Source organism: Chlamydotis macqueenii, chromosome 6 (genome assembly GCF_036417535.1).
Source record: "Chlamydotis macqueenii isolate bChlMac1 chromosome 6, bChlMac1.mat, whole genome shotgun sequence".
Classification (NCBI taxonomy): Eukaryota; Metazoa; Chordata; class Aves; order Otidiformes; family Otididae; genus Chlamydotis; species Chlamydotis macqueenii.
The window spans coordinates 2,173,739-2,189,039 of record NC_141561.1 but is presented as its reverse complement, the minus strand read 5'-3'; the positions used below and the strand labels follow the sequence as shown (position 1 = coordinate 2,189,039).

At 41.4% G+C, this 15,301-nt stretch overlaps 1 protein-coding gene across 3 annotated transcripts in view; it reads left to right on the top strand.

Annotated features, from left to right (window-relative positions):
- The first annotated feature begins 1,330 nt into the window (after positions 1-1,330).
- RIF1 (replication timing regulatory factor 1) overlaps positions 1,331-15,301 on the top strand; it is a 31,021-nt gene continuing 17,050 nt past the window's right edge. For 2 of the 3 annotated variants that reach the window (XM_086750428.1, XM_086750426.1), the window contains exons 1-15: positions 1,331-1,503; positions 2,887-2,965; positions 3,660-3,756; positions 4,674-4,804; positions 5,260-5,354; positions 7,232-7,421; positions 8,144-8,236; positions 8,333-8,471; positions 10,201-10,352; positions 10,945-11,065; positions 12,054-12,227; positions 12,477-12,587; positions 12,821-12,883; positions 13,774-13,874; positions 14,301-14,387. In XM_086750428.1, the coding sequence (XP_086606554.1) occupies positions 1,397-1,503; positions 2,887-2,965; positions 3,660-3,756; positions 4,674-4,804; positions 5,260-5,354; positions 7,232-7,421; positions 8,144-8,236; positions 8,333-8,471; positions 10,201-10,352; positions 10,945-11,065; positions 12,054-12,227; positions 12,477-12,587; positions 12,821-12,883; positions 13,774-13,874; positions 14,301-14,387 (1,740 nt within the window). In that variant the 5' untranslated portion in view covers positions 1,331-1,396. Of the gene's footprint in view, positions 1,504-2,886; positions 2,966-3,659; positions 3,757-4,673; positions 4,805-5,259; positions 5,355-7,231; positions 7,422-8,143; positions 8,237-8,332; positions 8,472-10,200; positions 10,353-10,944; positions 11,066-12,053; positions 12,228-12,476; positions 12,588-12,820; positions 12,884-13,773; positions 13,875-14,300; positions 14,388-15,301 lie in introns of those variants that run through there. The other variant, XM_086750429.1, reaches the window with a different exon arrangement.

Below are 15,301 nucleotides of genomic sequence, written 5' to 3'. Positions count from 1 at the left end.
TGAAATTTCACAGGGAATATTATCCTGCTTCCCAGCTGTACCGGAGAACACTAGCTAGCAGTGCAGCGTCTCTCCTTGACGTTTCCAACACTTTTTTCATGCTTCGTATGTGAGCACCAGGAAACAAGTTTGTATTGCTGCGTTTAATGCTACGTTTGATGGGATCAAGTGGCACTTAAAATGTACTGGTGCTTTTTAATCCTGCTAGCTGGTGGACAGAATAAACTTGTTCATATCCTCCTGTTAGAAAATGTCATTCCAGTTCTCCAAGATGAACAAAAGTGTTTGTTAAAAAGGCAAACACATGAAAAGAACTGTTAGGATTTTGTTTATGACCTAGGATGGTTTTTTGTTGTTTTTGAGGTTGTTTTGGTTATTTTTTTTTAATTGAGAAGCAACAGGTCTTGAGCTGATATGGATCAGAACCAAGAGGTGTACAGGACCTGTTGGAGAGGGTCCAGAGGAGGCCATGAAGATGATGAGAGGGCTGGAGCACCTCTCCTGTGAGGCCAGGCTGAGAGAGCTGGGGCTGTTCAGCCTGGAGAAGAGGAGGCTCCGGGGAGAGCTGAGAGCGGCTCCCAGTGCCCAAAGGGGGCTGCAGGGAAGGTGGGGAGAGACTCTTCAGCAGGGCCTGCTGTGACAGGACGAGGGGTCATGGTTTTTAAACGGAGGTAGACTCAGACTGGATATTAGGAAATTTTTTTTTCCACTGAGGGTGGTGGAGCACTGTCCCAGGTTGCCCAGAGAGGCGGTGGATGCCCCATCCCTGGAAACATCCCAGGCCAGGCTGGCCGGGGCTCTGAGCAACCTGATCTGGTTGGAGATGTCCCTGCTCCTGGCAGGGGGTTGGGCTGGGTGGGCTTTAACGGTCCCTTCCAACACAAACCATCCCGTGATTCTACGACCTGGCAGGCCTGGGGACGCCTTTGCCGTCACAACCAAACGACTTGTACGGGAAGCGGGCGCGGCCAACACACTGCACCCACAGCGCGCAGTACCGCCTCCGGTGAGCGACAGCCCTCGCCCCGCCCCCCGGGCCGCCGCCACCAATCAGCGGCGAGGGGCGGTACCCGCCGGGACTCGGGGGTGGTGGCGGTGCCCGAAAGGCGCGGGAAGCGATCCATCGCTCCGCGCTCCGCCGCGCGCGGAAGAAAACGCGTGGCGCCGTTCGATGTCCTCCGGCTCGGCCCGCCGGCCTGGCCTCTCCGCTCTCCCATTGGCTGGGCCGGCGCGGCGGGCGGCTCGCGCGCCGCCTGTCCCGCGCGCCGCCATCTTAGCCCGGGAGGCGGTGCGGTGCGGTACGGTGCGGTACGGTGCGGGGCGAGCGGCGGCCGGGCCCGGGGCTGGCGGCTCTGGCCTGCCCGCACAGGACGCCCAGCCCCCGCCCCGCGGCACCATGAGCGCTCCCGCCGCCGGCTCCAGCCTGCAGCCTTTGCTGGAGACCCTGGAGGACCCAGCCGCCCCGCCGGGGGAGCTCACAGACGCGCACCTCACTATCGTCAAGTGAGTGCGGGCCGCCGCCGCCTCCTCTCACGGCGGGAGGGGAGCGGGGAGGCCCGCGCTGTCTGCGGGGCCGGAGGCCGCCCTCGGTCTGCGTGCCTGTGGAAGAGGCGGCGTGCGGGCCCGGCGCGCTCGGCCCGCGTGGTCCCGGGACGGGGCGAGTGAGCCCGGAGCGGCCGCTGCTGTCGCCGCGGAGCAGGGGGGGCTGCGGGGCCTGAAATTCGGGCGTCTGGGGAGGGCTGCGGGGCTGGGGGCTGCGTGGAGGTCGCGGGAGAGCGTGCGGGCCTGGGGCGGGGAGGGCGGGCGCTTTCTCGGAGTCTGCTCGTGCGAGAGCCTCTCCTGAATTTCCTGGGGAAACCGCGGAGGTGGGTGAGGGAATGGTGGGAAATACGGACTATTTTCCTACTAGGAAGCTTGCGTTTCAACTATGTGGTTGGAAAGGTCAAGTTTTGGTGGGTTTTCCGCGTTTTGGAATGGTCGTATCTTCTCTTAACTGCGTTTCTTTCTGGAAGGTACCTCTTAACCATGAGGTTCAGCTTTTACCTGGGTCTTTCAAGTTTGTTAGCATATGCAAAGGCACTATCTCTTTCCATCGGTGTCTCCCTTGAGTTCCCGTCTTTGAGTTCCGTAGTAACTTTTCAAGCTGTAACCGCTTAGATAGCAGTGATACCGATCACACTGTAAGATTTTACAGGTTTCTTGAAATGACTGACAAAAACAAAGTCCTAACTTAAAGACAGTATTAAGCAACAGCAGATTTCTCAGGTTGTCTTCTGGATGGTTGCACTTAGTATGGTTGCTTTTTGCTAAATGAAACTTAGAAGTTAATGTTTTATAGGATAAGTATAGCTTTTCTGTGTGGACGTTCTTCAGGTACATGCAAAGTCATTGCTGCTAGTTGTCAAACCAGAATTTTCCTGGAGCGGGGAGCCTGCATTCTAGAACTACTCTTGAGGAATGTGCTTTCTAAGCTCATGTATTTCTGTGAAAAGCTTATCTAATTTTCAGTGGTTGTCTAAGGTTTGTGTATTTTAAGATTTTTGTAAAAGTTGACAAAAATGAAAGCCTTTGGGGTTTTGTTGTGTGTTTTTTTTTTTTTTTTTTTTTTAATGCTCCGTAAGCACAAAATGCATCATTAGTCATTTAGCTTTCCAGGGTCCTAGGACACGTGTACTTTATAACACAGGATTTTACTGATCTGTCAGACACACTACGTGGTGACTGGCGTTTTTGCTCTTTAACTTCTTCAGTGTTGTGTTTTAGCTTTCTAAGGAAAGAAATGGTTATATCCTACCTAATGAGTTGTGTATTGGAAGTGTAAAGTTGTGTCAACTATAACGTGTTTAACCTGTGAATGTTGCTTGTTTTCCCTTCTGCTCCTTAAAGTCGCTTGACTGGTGAGGATGGCAAAGAATTCACTGCAGATGTCAGAAGACACTTTCCTCGACTTTGCAAAGTGTTTAAGGTTTGTCTTTTCCATTCAATTTTCTCACTTCAGTTAACAAAGGTATGTTTAGTGGTCAAGGTCAGTGACCATTGTAAGACTTGAATTTGAGCTCGTTTAGTGAGAATTCAAGCTAGTGTCATAGCAGTGAGGGTTTGTTGGAAAAATATATCTTCTGTGTTATTAGAAATTACTACAGAAAAAACAAAATACAGGGTCTTGGATGTGTTCAGGTGACATTATGCGGTCAAATCTGATTTTCCAACCAGAAAAGATGGTGTGTTCTGTCTGCCTTTAGAAACAGTTTGGGCATTTGGAATATGCAGTAAATGTAAAAATTTTTTGAAGATTAATGTAAAGACTGTTCTTAGCCATCTCCCCCGCCCCCCCCATCTGTTTTAAACTTTTAAAAACAACTGGACAGTCAAGTGATAGTACATAGCAAGCTAAGAAGAAAAGAACTTTGGATGTTTAGGACATAATTCAGTAAAGATGCCTAATTTACAGAAAGCAAAAACGTCTTCAGAAACTGAAATTGTTTTATTGATTTGGAGTGTGTGTAATCAGGAAGGTTTTCCTACACAGGTGCATTTTTCATCAGGTGTTTGCTTTTGACAGCTCTCTCTTCGTTGGCCGGAAGTGTTGGTATTAAGACAGTAGTTCACAGCTGCTTCTGTAAACTGAGACTTTAGGTGTATGTTTGTTTTTTTTTCAGGCACACATTTCCAGTCAAAACTCAGAGCTAAGTAATGCTGCATTACAGGCGTTAGGATTCTGCGTCTTTAATTCAAAGATTACAGCTGAATTGTCTGGTAAGCAAACAGACTTCACTGTGGATGCTGATAGTGTGTGGGTGTGTGTAGGTATCGGAGTTCTTTCTTTATTTCTTAATTAGCATATTGATGTGATTGAACCCCAGCCCCGCAGCTGGGGCAGGTAAGCCCCACACAGCTGCTCACCCACTTCTCCCTGGTGGGATGAGGTAGAGAATCAGAAGGGTAAAAGTGAGTAAACTCACAGGTTGGGATAAGAACAGTTGCAGAAGCCATGCGTGCAAGCAAAGCGAAACGAAGAATTCATTCACTATTTCTTGTCAGCAGGCAGATGTTCAGCCGTCTCCAGGAAAGCAGGGCTCCATCACGTGTAACGGTTACTTGGGCAGACAAACGCAATCACTGCAAATGTCCCCCTCTTCCTTCTTCTTCCCCCAGCTTTTATTGCTGAGCATATTGCCATATGGTGTGGAATGTCCTTTTGGTCAGTTGGGGTCAGCTGTCCCGGCTGTGTCCCCTCCCAGCTCCTTGTGCACCCCCAGCCTGCTCGCTGGTGGGGCGGTGTGAGAAACAGAAAAGTCCTTGAGGTTGTGCAGGCACTGCTCAGCAGTAAGTTTAACACCCCTGTGTTATCAATGCTGTTTTCAGCACAAATCTAAAACATAGCCCGATACTAGCTACTATGACGAAAAATTCACTCTGCCCCAGCCAAAACCAGCACGTGCACACTTCAGTTTTGGCATTTACAGTTTCCGAGTGGTACAGTGATTTTTGTCTAGTATGAGAAGTGTGATCAGTTCCCTAATTCCATCTGGTACAAAAAAATTGTAATGTGTATTTTCATACTGTTACGCTAATACTGATTTACTACCTTCTGTTTTTGTTAAGTGCTTTGGTAGCAGTTAGGTACTGTAATTAGTTTTGTGGAATTTGAGTGCTGTGCGTTCTGCTTTCAGCAACTGAAGTACAGGACTTGCTGTCGATGGTGAACAGTGTTGCTGTAAAAACATCAGACAAAAACACTCGCACTCGGGCACTTTGGGTGATCTCTAAGCAGACGTTTCCTTCTGAAATTGTTAAAAAGGAGGTAAGTTTCTTCAGAGGTTGGTTTGTTTGTTTGGTCACCTGATTTCCTAGGGTGATGAGGCTTCTGCAACCTCTTGGTCACTCTTCACTCAATACCTTTTGAATCTGAAGGTCATTTTCCACCAATTTTGACAGGCAGGTATAGGACCTGAGTTCTTAGAAAAATTGTAAGAGCAGATTTAGAGGGAAGAGAGCCAACAAACTATTGCTGATCTTGAGGGAGAAGCCGCGATGCGAGCGGTTGTATTAAGTACCAGTGAAGCAGCATACACTACCAACAGCAGTGAAGCAGGGGAGAAATGTTGTAAATTCGGTCAGAGCTCTAACCTTAAAACTAGACCGAGCATAATCCAAACACAGGCCACAGTCCTGGGAAGCAAAATTCCAATTTCCAGCTCCTCATGGTAATGTATGTATTTAGGTGCTCACTCTAATGTTCTTCTCTTATTTGCTCAGGTGTCCAGTATTATTTCTACGCTGGAAACGATACTTACTAAAGGAGATGTTCAGTCCATGGTGGTTGAATATGAAGCACTAAATGTTGTTATACGGTAGGTGCGCTGCAGTATTAAATTGTTAAAGTAGATGCTTAGGGTTTTTTTTTAAATATGGAAACAAAAACCTTTTTGAATGCTCTTTGAATTGTTCAATATGTTCAAGAATGTTTTCTCAGTGCTTTGTATTCCAGTCAGTAGAACAGAGTGAAAGTGTGTGAACTATTGTCTCAGGTTCTGTCTCTTTCCCAGCGGTTCTCCTGAACCGCTTTGTTGCAAAATATTCCATCAGTGATAATATGACAGCCAGTTCTGACACAGAGGGTAGTGAGTATTCAAATAAACTTTCATTGCTGTCGTTTTTAACAGCTTATTGGGAATTATTTCCAAAAATCTCATGTATGCTTCATAGGTCATTTTCTACGTTCCCATTTTCAGAATATACCTGGTTGAGAAATTCTCAGCCATTGTATGAGTTTATACTTAAAAATGTCTCCTTGCTGCTTTACACATTTTACTGCCATGTTTCTTGTGACACTGTTGAAGGTATTGCTTAATTCCAAAGGTGACTTTTTAGGACCAGCACTGAGAGGGCGTTGTTTTGGTCAGCAGCAGTAGAGTAGTCACATTGTATCTTTACTTAGTATTAATTTAGTTTCTTTATTAGTAAATATGTTGAAGTTGTATCTTTACTATTATTTAAGCATTCTCTTAAACTTTTTGTATCTGGTTTGAACTGCAAATCCATTTTGAAGTGAAGTAGTTAAAGCAGTAATTATTTACTTATTTTATCTCTATTTTAATACATGAGTTTTCTGTAGCAGAGAAGTTGGATGTTATAATTTACTTAGTATTTAGCTACTTCTTGCGTTTGGCTAATTGTACACTGCTTCCTCTTTTGCAAATCTGAGATCCAGTAGGCAATTGTTTCTGGAAAATGGTTTCTTTTAATTATGTTTGTTTATATATATAATAATTTTATATGTGGTTATTAAAAAGAACAACGTGGTTATCCTTAACAGCAAGAGTTGTACCTGAAAATAAACAGATACTGGCTCTCAGGCTGATGGGCAGCGGTGGTAAGACAACGCTTTTGTTCAGAAGATAGACTGCTGACAGATGTAATGGAAAAGTGTTCTGTTGAGCAGCTCTTGTCCTCTGGCTTTAATAAAATTATTTGAAAGGCAGCAGTTTTCCTTAGTACAGCAAACCTTTGTAAGCTGTAGTGATGGGGGATATAGCGTACCTGTGCCAAAGAGAACACTAGCCAAATTCCGTGACTTGGAGACAAGCTGGTTCCTTCAGGCTGGTTGGAATATATGCCAGGTCCTCCCATTTCTGAAAGTCTCATCGGCTTCTGTGTGGGATGGTGTGAACATATGGAATAGAGCTGTGCTCCAACAGCTCAGCAATAGAGGAATAAGATAAGAACACTTGACTAGGCTCACATGCATTGAGTCTGTGCAAATCTGTGCTGCCTCAGGGTTTGAGTTGTTTTCGGAAGCAGGCATATACTGTTTTCAGCACACATGGCCTGCTGGAGCGGGTCTGGGCTGCTGAGAACGCACAAGTGATGGTTAATAGACAAACTGTACTTGGTCATTAGTAAGTGATGGTATGTTTCTTTCAGGCTCTCAGTTCAGCTCAGCTTCCCCAAAAGTTGTGATAGAATGGAAAGGACAACTGTCAGTGTCAGTCTGTTTTGCTTTTGGAGAGCTTTAGCTGAAATAACACTTCAGCGTTGCAGGTTTAAGTGAACTATCAAATTAAAATTGTTTAGAAAAATAAAAAAAATAATAATTTTTTTAGAATGGTTTCCTGTAAACCATGTATTGAATTAGAGCAATTATTAATGATACTAAGGTTATCTTTGGGTGTCTGAGCAGTATATCTGTTGGAGATTTGTAATACTTATATTTGTTTTTTGAATCTAGCTTAATGGAGCAAACTCCCGCGCAGATGGGAGAAGAGGCTGTGAGGTGGGCAAAACTGATCATTCCTCTGGTTGTGCACTCAGCTCACAAGGTGCAGTTACGTGGTGCCACTGCTCTGGAGATGGGCATGCCACTGCTCCTCCAGAAGCAGCAGGAGGTAGCGGCTATCACCGAGCACCTCATGACCACAGTAAGTAGAAATGCTTAACCTCTCAAAAAATAAGTGTGGCCTAGTTGTGTCATTGGCCTTCTTTGGATACACCCTGTAGAGTCTGCTGGATTTGTATATGCCAAGTTTACTTAAGTAATCCCCAACTTGGTGGTTCTAGTACCTCTGTGCCCAGCAACAAAAGTAATGGGAGACAGACCTTGGAGGCCTGAGAGTGGAGGCGAGAAAGGCATTGAGTTACCTCAACATTTTCCCCGTTCATTAAAAGATTCACCTCTGTGTTCAGCAACAGCTGCCTTGGTCTTTTTGATGAAGCTTTTAATGTTCCCCTTCACTTCCAGACCCACAGGCTTATTTATTTTGCCTTATTCACTGCTGAAGTTAGTACATTTACAAAAAAAAACCCACCAGCAAACAAGGTGGTTTTTAGAGTCACAGTGTGTTTTGACTTGAGAGTTAGAGAGACTACAAGTATTTAAGGAAATGGATTTTGATTTATTGGTTGCCACTGTAAGAATAATTGAAAACAGCCATAAATTTCAACTAAGAAGGCAATCTGATGGTAGCGACCTTTAACTGGTTTACCACCGAATGCTGTGTGGTACAGAGTTAAATCCTTCCGATCTAGAAATAGCATGGTTACAGGTTGGTTGTTTCTCCAGACATTGGTATGAGTATGTGGGGTTTTTTTAGAATACTTTGAATATATTTCTTATAGAAATTATGTTTCTTTCTCTCTGCAGAAATTAATTTCAGAACTTCAGAAATTGTTTTCTACAAAAAATGAGACTTACGTGTTAAAACTATGGCCACTGTTTGTCAAATTACTTGGAAAGGTAAGCAGAAAAGCAGTAAGTTTTACAGTCGTGACTCTTTAGGGAAAGAATTTTTGACAACATAAATACCTTACTTCTGAACTTCTTTATCTTCAGACTCTGCATCGTAGTGGCAGTTTTATCAACTCGTTGCTGCAGCTGGAGGAACTTGGATTTCGTAGTGGCTCACCAGTGGTAAAGAAAATAGCCTTCATTGCATGGAAGAGTCTAATAGATAATTTTGCTCTAAATCCAGGTAGATTAAAAAAAGTTAACCTGAATTGTTTTGACTGCTGTCACTTTTCATAGCTGGAAGAGAATATTCTGTCTAATAGTGGTCAATACTATGGTACGTGCCACTGGTGTACACATAGTATATCTGTGGTATATACGTAGCGGTGTTTGTATTCACGTTGTGGTATAAGTTGTGTGTATATACAGAAGTAAAATTCAAGTGTTCTGTGGGGCTTTTTTTTAAGGAAAAGTGACAGTTTGATCAATAGTTCTATCTTAATTTTTCTGCTAGGAGAAATGAATAGAATAAAATTAACAAACTTGGTTTGTAATGCCTTCATTGATACAAACAGCAAGGAAATAGAGAATAGATCATTCTGTAGATCTTATTTTGGACTGAGTGAGTAAATTGGAGAAGAACAATGCTTCAGGATTTTGGAGGTGATAAAATAGTTGCTTTAAAGGTATAACTGGTATCTCAACAAGTCTTTTAAGTCAGCCCTGTGTCAAGACACTCAGTATTTCTTTTTTACCTCGATTCTGCTTCTCCTTACTGTGTGTCCTGAAGAGAAAGATAAATGCAGACAGCTTGGTTTAGCTGAATTTAACTTCTTGTAATTTCAATTTGTTTCTTATCTGGTCATTTGTTCTGATCATCGCTTCCCATAAATTAATTAACAAAGGATTTGATTCTATCAGAAGATAAGATCACTGGTGCAACTGATGATCGTTGTGCGCGTTCCAGTGTGGCTAATGAGGATTGCATACTGCGAAAGCATCCTCTCTCAGCAGTTTCTTAGGAATTGCAGGTGGACAGGTTCTGATGCTGCTGAGCTGGCTAAAAGCTTTTCTCTTCTTTGAACACTTGCATAGGCTTGAGCAAACTTCTGTTCAGACATGCTGTGCTGTTTCTGCTTCAGTAGTAAAGGATCGCTTGTGGCCTCAGAATCCTGTATTTGAGATCACTTGTTCTCATCCAGTACATCCAGTAGTAATGCACATATGCGTTAAGTGTTTGGTTTTCCTTTTACTGTGGCAGATGGGACTCTCTAACATAGCAAGCAAGAGTGAGTTTCCTTCTGTTTCTGTTGGTGTTCAGTAGATTTCATTTCGGTCTTGGTAGTGGAAAGAAGTATTTGCTATTTCCAGGGTTGTTCTAGACAACAAGTAGAGCAGTAAAACAGGCTGAAAGGCTGGTGCCTTTACTATATATTTTTGTTTTGCAAGTTGTCATTAATTGAATTTTAAGCTAAAATATATTGGCAAAAAAACCTGATAGATTAAAAATTCTCCTTTTTTGTTTTTGCTGTCCTGGTTTTGGCTGGGATGGAGTTAATTTTCCTCTCAGTAGTGTTTTGGATTTCATATGTGAAGAATGTCGATAAACACAATGATGTTATGAGTTGTTGCTAAAGAGACCAAGGTCACTGTCTGGCTTCCCAGGTTTTGCTACTCTGCAGGTACAGGAAGCTGGGACAGTTACAGCCAGAACAGTTGACCCAAACTGGCCAAAGAGTATTCCGTGGGGGAGGCCGGTGAGCTGGCTCAGGGTTTTTTTGTGGTTTTTTTGTTTGTTTGTTTTATTTTTTTATTTATTTATTTTTCTTCCCCCTCACTGTTTGGAATCCTTCGAGATAGCTTAGGTTGGTTTTTTTTTTGGTTTTTTTTTTTTTTGTTTTTTCATTCTGTGATTGCTGCTTGGGACAGGGTGTATCAGCCATAAAAATACGCGCTTTTTTTTTGTCTTCAAGATATACTGTGCAGTGCTAAGAGGCTGAAGTTGCTAATGCAGCCACTGAGCTCGATCCATGTGAGAACAGAGGCTTTGGCACTGACAAAGCTGGAGGTCTGGTGGTATTTACTCATGAGGCTGGGACCTCAGCTGCCTGCCAACTTCGAACAGGTAACACAACTGGAAATAATTGTAGCATCATCACTTTGAGAGTGTATCTGCGTGTCATGTGAGCATCTCGGTGAAAATCTCTAGTGAGTGCACAACAGTAGTAAACATGAGCACTTTACATGGGGACTGCTTTGTCCTTTCTCTGTGCAAGTGTGTGCTTTGGAAAGTCTACCATAGGAGAACATATTGAAAAGACCAAAAAATACTTAAAGATGCATAGAGAGAAAAACGATCCAGACATTTCATTACTACTCGCATTATCACTGGGATGAACATAATGTTTCTGTTAGGCTTCTGAATTTCATTAAATTAAACTTTAGGATGGGAGTAAAGAAAAAAATTACCTTTTTAGATATGGTGTAGTTGGATCATTCTAACATGAGTTTTTGTTTCACTTAGCCGTTTCTAATTCATGCGCCAGTATGCATATTTTATACAGCTCTTAAAAATACTGTTACAAGTATCCAGCAACTCTGAAACACCAGTGCTGTGAACAACAGTATGGTCTGTTGTATTTTAAATCTATGGTTTTTTGTGGCTTATGGCTTGTCTGTGTCGTGCACATTTTCCCTGAGGTTTGATGTCTTTGCAGGTTTGTGTACCGTTAATCCAAAGCACTTTAAGTTTGGATTCTTCTGCTGCGTTGCAAGGAACTCCCTCTCGTGTACCAGCCAACCAAAGTTTAGCCTCAGCAAACTCCGCGCAGAAATCAGGTATTGAACTGCAACCCTGTTTCCATCTATATTCTAGCTGCAGCAAGTAATCTGTTCTATTTAACAGGTTTATGCTTTTTCTTTTGCAATATATTATTGTTGAAACCAGTAGTTTTTCTGCATGTTCTGTTTCTTCATTAGCATTTTTAGTTTCTGCCTGAATAGTGACCCAGCCATTATAATACATTGATTGTTTTGGTACTCCGAGTACATGTGACATCAACCTACTTGAGCTTTACATCTAAATGCCTGAGATGGGGAACTGCCTCTTTTTCTTCTCTGTTCAGCAAGGGTAGTATTCACAGCTTGTGTAATTCTAGACCAGTGTAATTAGAAGCGTCAGGTATGTTGTGGAAGTGTCCTAGATGTGTAGATCTTACATCATACGTGTTCGAAGAACGTGTAGACGTGGCACTGCAGGACATGGCTTAGTAGGCATGGTGGTGTTGGGTTGATGGTTGGACTTGATGATCTTGGAGGTCTATTCCAAGCTTAAGATTCTATAGTCTTCCTTTGTTCCCTTTTTTTTTTTAAAAAAAAAAAGTTTCTTGGTTCTGTGAAATCATAACTGAGGCTGGTCAAAATACTTTGCACGTGGGACCTCTTAACTTGTCTTCAGTGTAGAAGTTTCTACTGAAAACTGTTTTGTAGCAGTAGAGTTACTGTATAACTAGTATGTAGCGCAGCATGTAACTTGCTCTATAACCACAACTCCCTTGAGACTTTTGTTGCCAAAATAAAGTTTGGCATCTGAGCCACTGCAATCTTTAGAAGATATTTGTATTTCAGAGTAGATGGCTATAACTGTGATGTTAAACCCTGCTTCGTAGGATGGTGTGCTTCTGGCTGTTACAGGCCCCTCGTAGCCAACGCTATTCTATGGTTTGTTGTTTTCGTGTTAACTTTGGGATTTTGGTCTATTGAATCTTTCCTTTCATTTGAAATACGATGAAATATGAGACAACGTAATTTTTCACTCCTCACTTAGGTCCTTACCCGTTGACAAGTCCAGCCACACCAAGGATGAACTTGAATTCTAGTACGGTCGGAGTGGTGGCGATTCCTTCCATTCAGCTCTTGGGCATTGAAATGCTGCTTCACTTCTTGATGGGACCAGAAGTTTTAGATTTTGCTAAGCAAAACAAACTTGTGCTTAGTTTAGGTATGTGAGTTACAATTTTTTTTAAGTACTTTTGCATAATCTGAAATTGCCAATTTTGTTGGATTTAAAGATGTCTATTAGCATGAAATGCTTTAAACATTTAAAACTGTTAGTTGTCATCTTTAATATTAGAAGTTGTTTTTGTTAAATGCTAGAAGTACACTTATATACTTGAATATTTTTAAGACTTATCTTAACAGTAGACTGCAAAATAACAGATTTACAGAACATGTTCTTTTGTTCTCCTAGAGCCTCTCCAGTATCCACTGATCAATAGCCCTTCTTTTTTTTGTAAGCATGCCAGCATGCTTATAAACGCAGTTCAGGATGGCTTTATTGCAATTGGAAAAGAAGTTCCTGGTAAGAATGGAGTGGTGAAACTTTGTTTTTTGGAAAATAAAGTGAGGGAGGGAAACTGAAGGGAAAAACAACCACTTTCTGTTATATTCCAGTGTTGATGTTAAATAGAACTGGTCTGACTTAGTTTGAAAGTTTGTGTCAGTTTTGGCTTACATCAGTATGTTTGTATTTTAACTGTAATTTCTTTAATGTTTTTCTTACAAACTGAATAAAAATATTGTGCTATCTTGTAGATTGTATGCTGAATGTTATATGGAAGGACATAAATGGATATGTAAAAACAGCTATTGAATCAGGTAAAAAGTCTGGTTTTTAATTTGTTGCTGACCTTTTTAGAGGGTTTTTTAAGACTAGAGCTTAAGTAGTGTTTGCTTCATTGTTGGTAAAACTTTGTTTTAGGCATCATCAGTAGTTATTTTTGAAGCAACAACTGACATTTTTCATGATGCCTACATCTTTGTGACAAATACAAAGTCATACTGGTCTGATCCAGTGAGGCTTGTTAGGGAAGGCACAGCAGCATATCTCTGCATGTCATGTAAGACAAAAGCATTTCAACTGCTCTTCTTGCTGAAGGAACCTTTCCGTTTCCCAAAAAAAAAAACCAAAACCCCACCCCAAGTCTTTGATATTGAGAAATTGAGAGATTCAGTGTATTACTCAAATTAGTGTAGTCTTCGTGTGACTCTGGTTATCTTTTTTGTTTAATTAAGTTTTCTTTCACAGTAAAGTGAAAGTGTCTTCGCAGATGTATAGAAGTTGTCTCCTATTTTAAAGAAGTGTTCATTACTCCATAAAGGCTTTGAAAGTCCAGAGTATTCTTAACTATGAAGTCTTTTTGTATTGAAAGATCTAACTGAAAAGCATAAGAGAAATGAAGTGCATTGCTTGGATGAATGCAAAATTTCACAACTTTTTCTAGCAAGTCAAAGTTAAAGTTGTTAATGATATGAAGGTGTTTCCGTTTTACTAATCAAACTTAGAGGATTTTTAAAGTTTTCAGTTCTATTTTTTCTGTTCTTCGGAGCAGAGACTTGGTATCTGAATCTGTTAACTATTTGGTACATGTTTATAAATATACACAGATTTTTTTTTTATTCTAAAGTACATTATAATTAAGTCTTAAATCATGGTCACAGTGACCGTTACTTTATTCTGATCTAAATGTAAATACACTTTATTCTAGGAAATAAGAAAGAAAAGCAAGGGTCAGAAATACTGACTATGTTGCTCCAAGCTTTAAAAACCACTGCTAGATCGAATTCTCTTTCTGTGCAGAAAATACTGGTAAGTTGAGTGGGTTTGTTTTTTGAATCTAATTTCCTGTTGATGGTCTAGATTCTGATTGGTAGCAGCCTTTTGCAGCTCACTTATCAGAATGGTCTCTTAAAGACAACTGTTTTGGTGTAAACTGTAAGTTATGCAATTCTCATCAGATGGCCTCGTATTGCTAAAGAGTTTTTTTTCTTTAAAAGTGTTCTTCAGATTTATCAGCAGAGCTCACAGAATTGAGTACATGGTTCTTCTACCAGAACCTTCTGCTTCAAAGGACAGTTACTTTTGTGGTGGGTTGGGGGTTTTTTTGTGTTGGTTTTTTTTTTACTAAGAGGAAGCAATTGTAACAATTTTTCTTTTCTTTGTGGTGTTACTTAAAATATTTGAGCCCTCAGGAAAAAAATATTTACGTGTGTTTTCTTCTTTTCCCCTACTTAGTCCCTCATTGATATTACTGTTAAGGAATTGCCTCCAAAAGTATTGGGATCACCAGCTTATCAGATTGCTGATATGGATCTTTTAAATGTAAGTCTGACTTTATTCTGTTATTGCAGGAAAAAGTTCAGAAGTCAGTGAGCTAAAGCCTGAACTTCCTTGCCATAGTCTGCTGCAGGAAGAGTGGTGGTGTTCCTTAGTAGTGAGAGACACTGTTCTGCTGTGGTCCTAATGAGTCCTGTCCTGTGTTCTGTGTACTGCAGTGGAAGGGAGAAACAGATTGATAGCAATCTAGAAAGTAACCTGGGAGAAAATGACGCTTTTGTGTGTGTGTGTTGTGAGTTTTTTTTTGTTTGGAGTAGGACAGTGACGTTTATTAAAAATTTGAAATTGGGTGATGATCAGCTCTTCTCCTACATCCACCAGTAGATAGAGGGCAACTTGCTTATTTTGCGGCAGTTTATTTTCTAGCCTAACAACACTTACACTGTTAGGTGGGGAGGGCATAGAATTAATTTGGAGGTTTTTTAAAAGCAAACAAATACCTGTGAGAGAAGACCCAAGTGTAGCAGAGTAAGTGAAGGCTTTGACTCAAGTGAGTAGTATAAAGTTTTGTTTACCGGAATTGACTTAAGCTCAACTCTCAAAATTCCTCCCAGCTTTTTTCCTGGGTGTTTTGTGTACATTTGGAAGCTTTTTCTGACTTAGGTACAAGAGTCAGAACTTAATTAATGTGGTTGAAGCTTTAATTAGCAGGTATTCAATGCATTTTGTTAAATACTTCTAACATTATCAAACCTGAAATACTTGGGATAGATTTTAACAGAAGTTGTCCAAAAGATGCCTTGCTGAAACCTTGAGATAAGGAAATCTCAGGTTGCTCTGTCGTGTTCCAGGTACCATAATACGCACTGGTTACGTTATGTGCACCCGTCTTATTGTGTTGCATGTAATTTCAAGGCAGCAATGACTAAGTACAATAAAACTCACAGCCTTTTAAACAA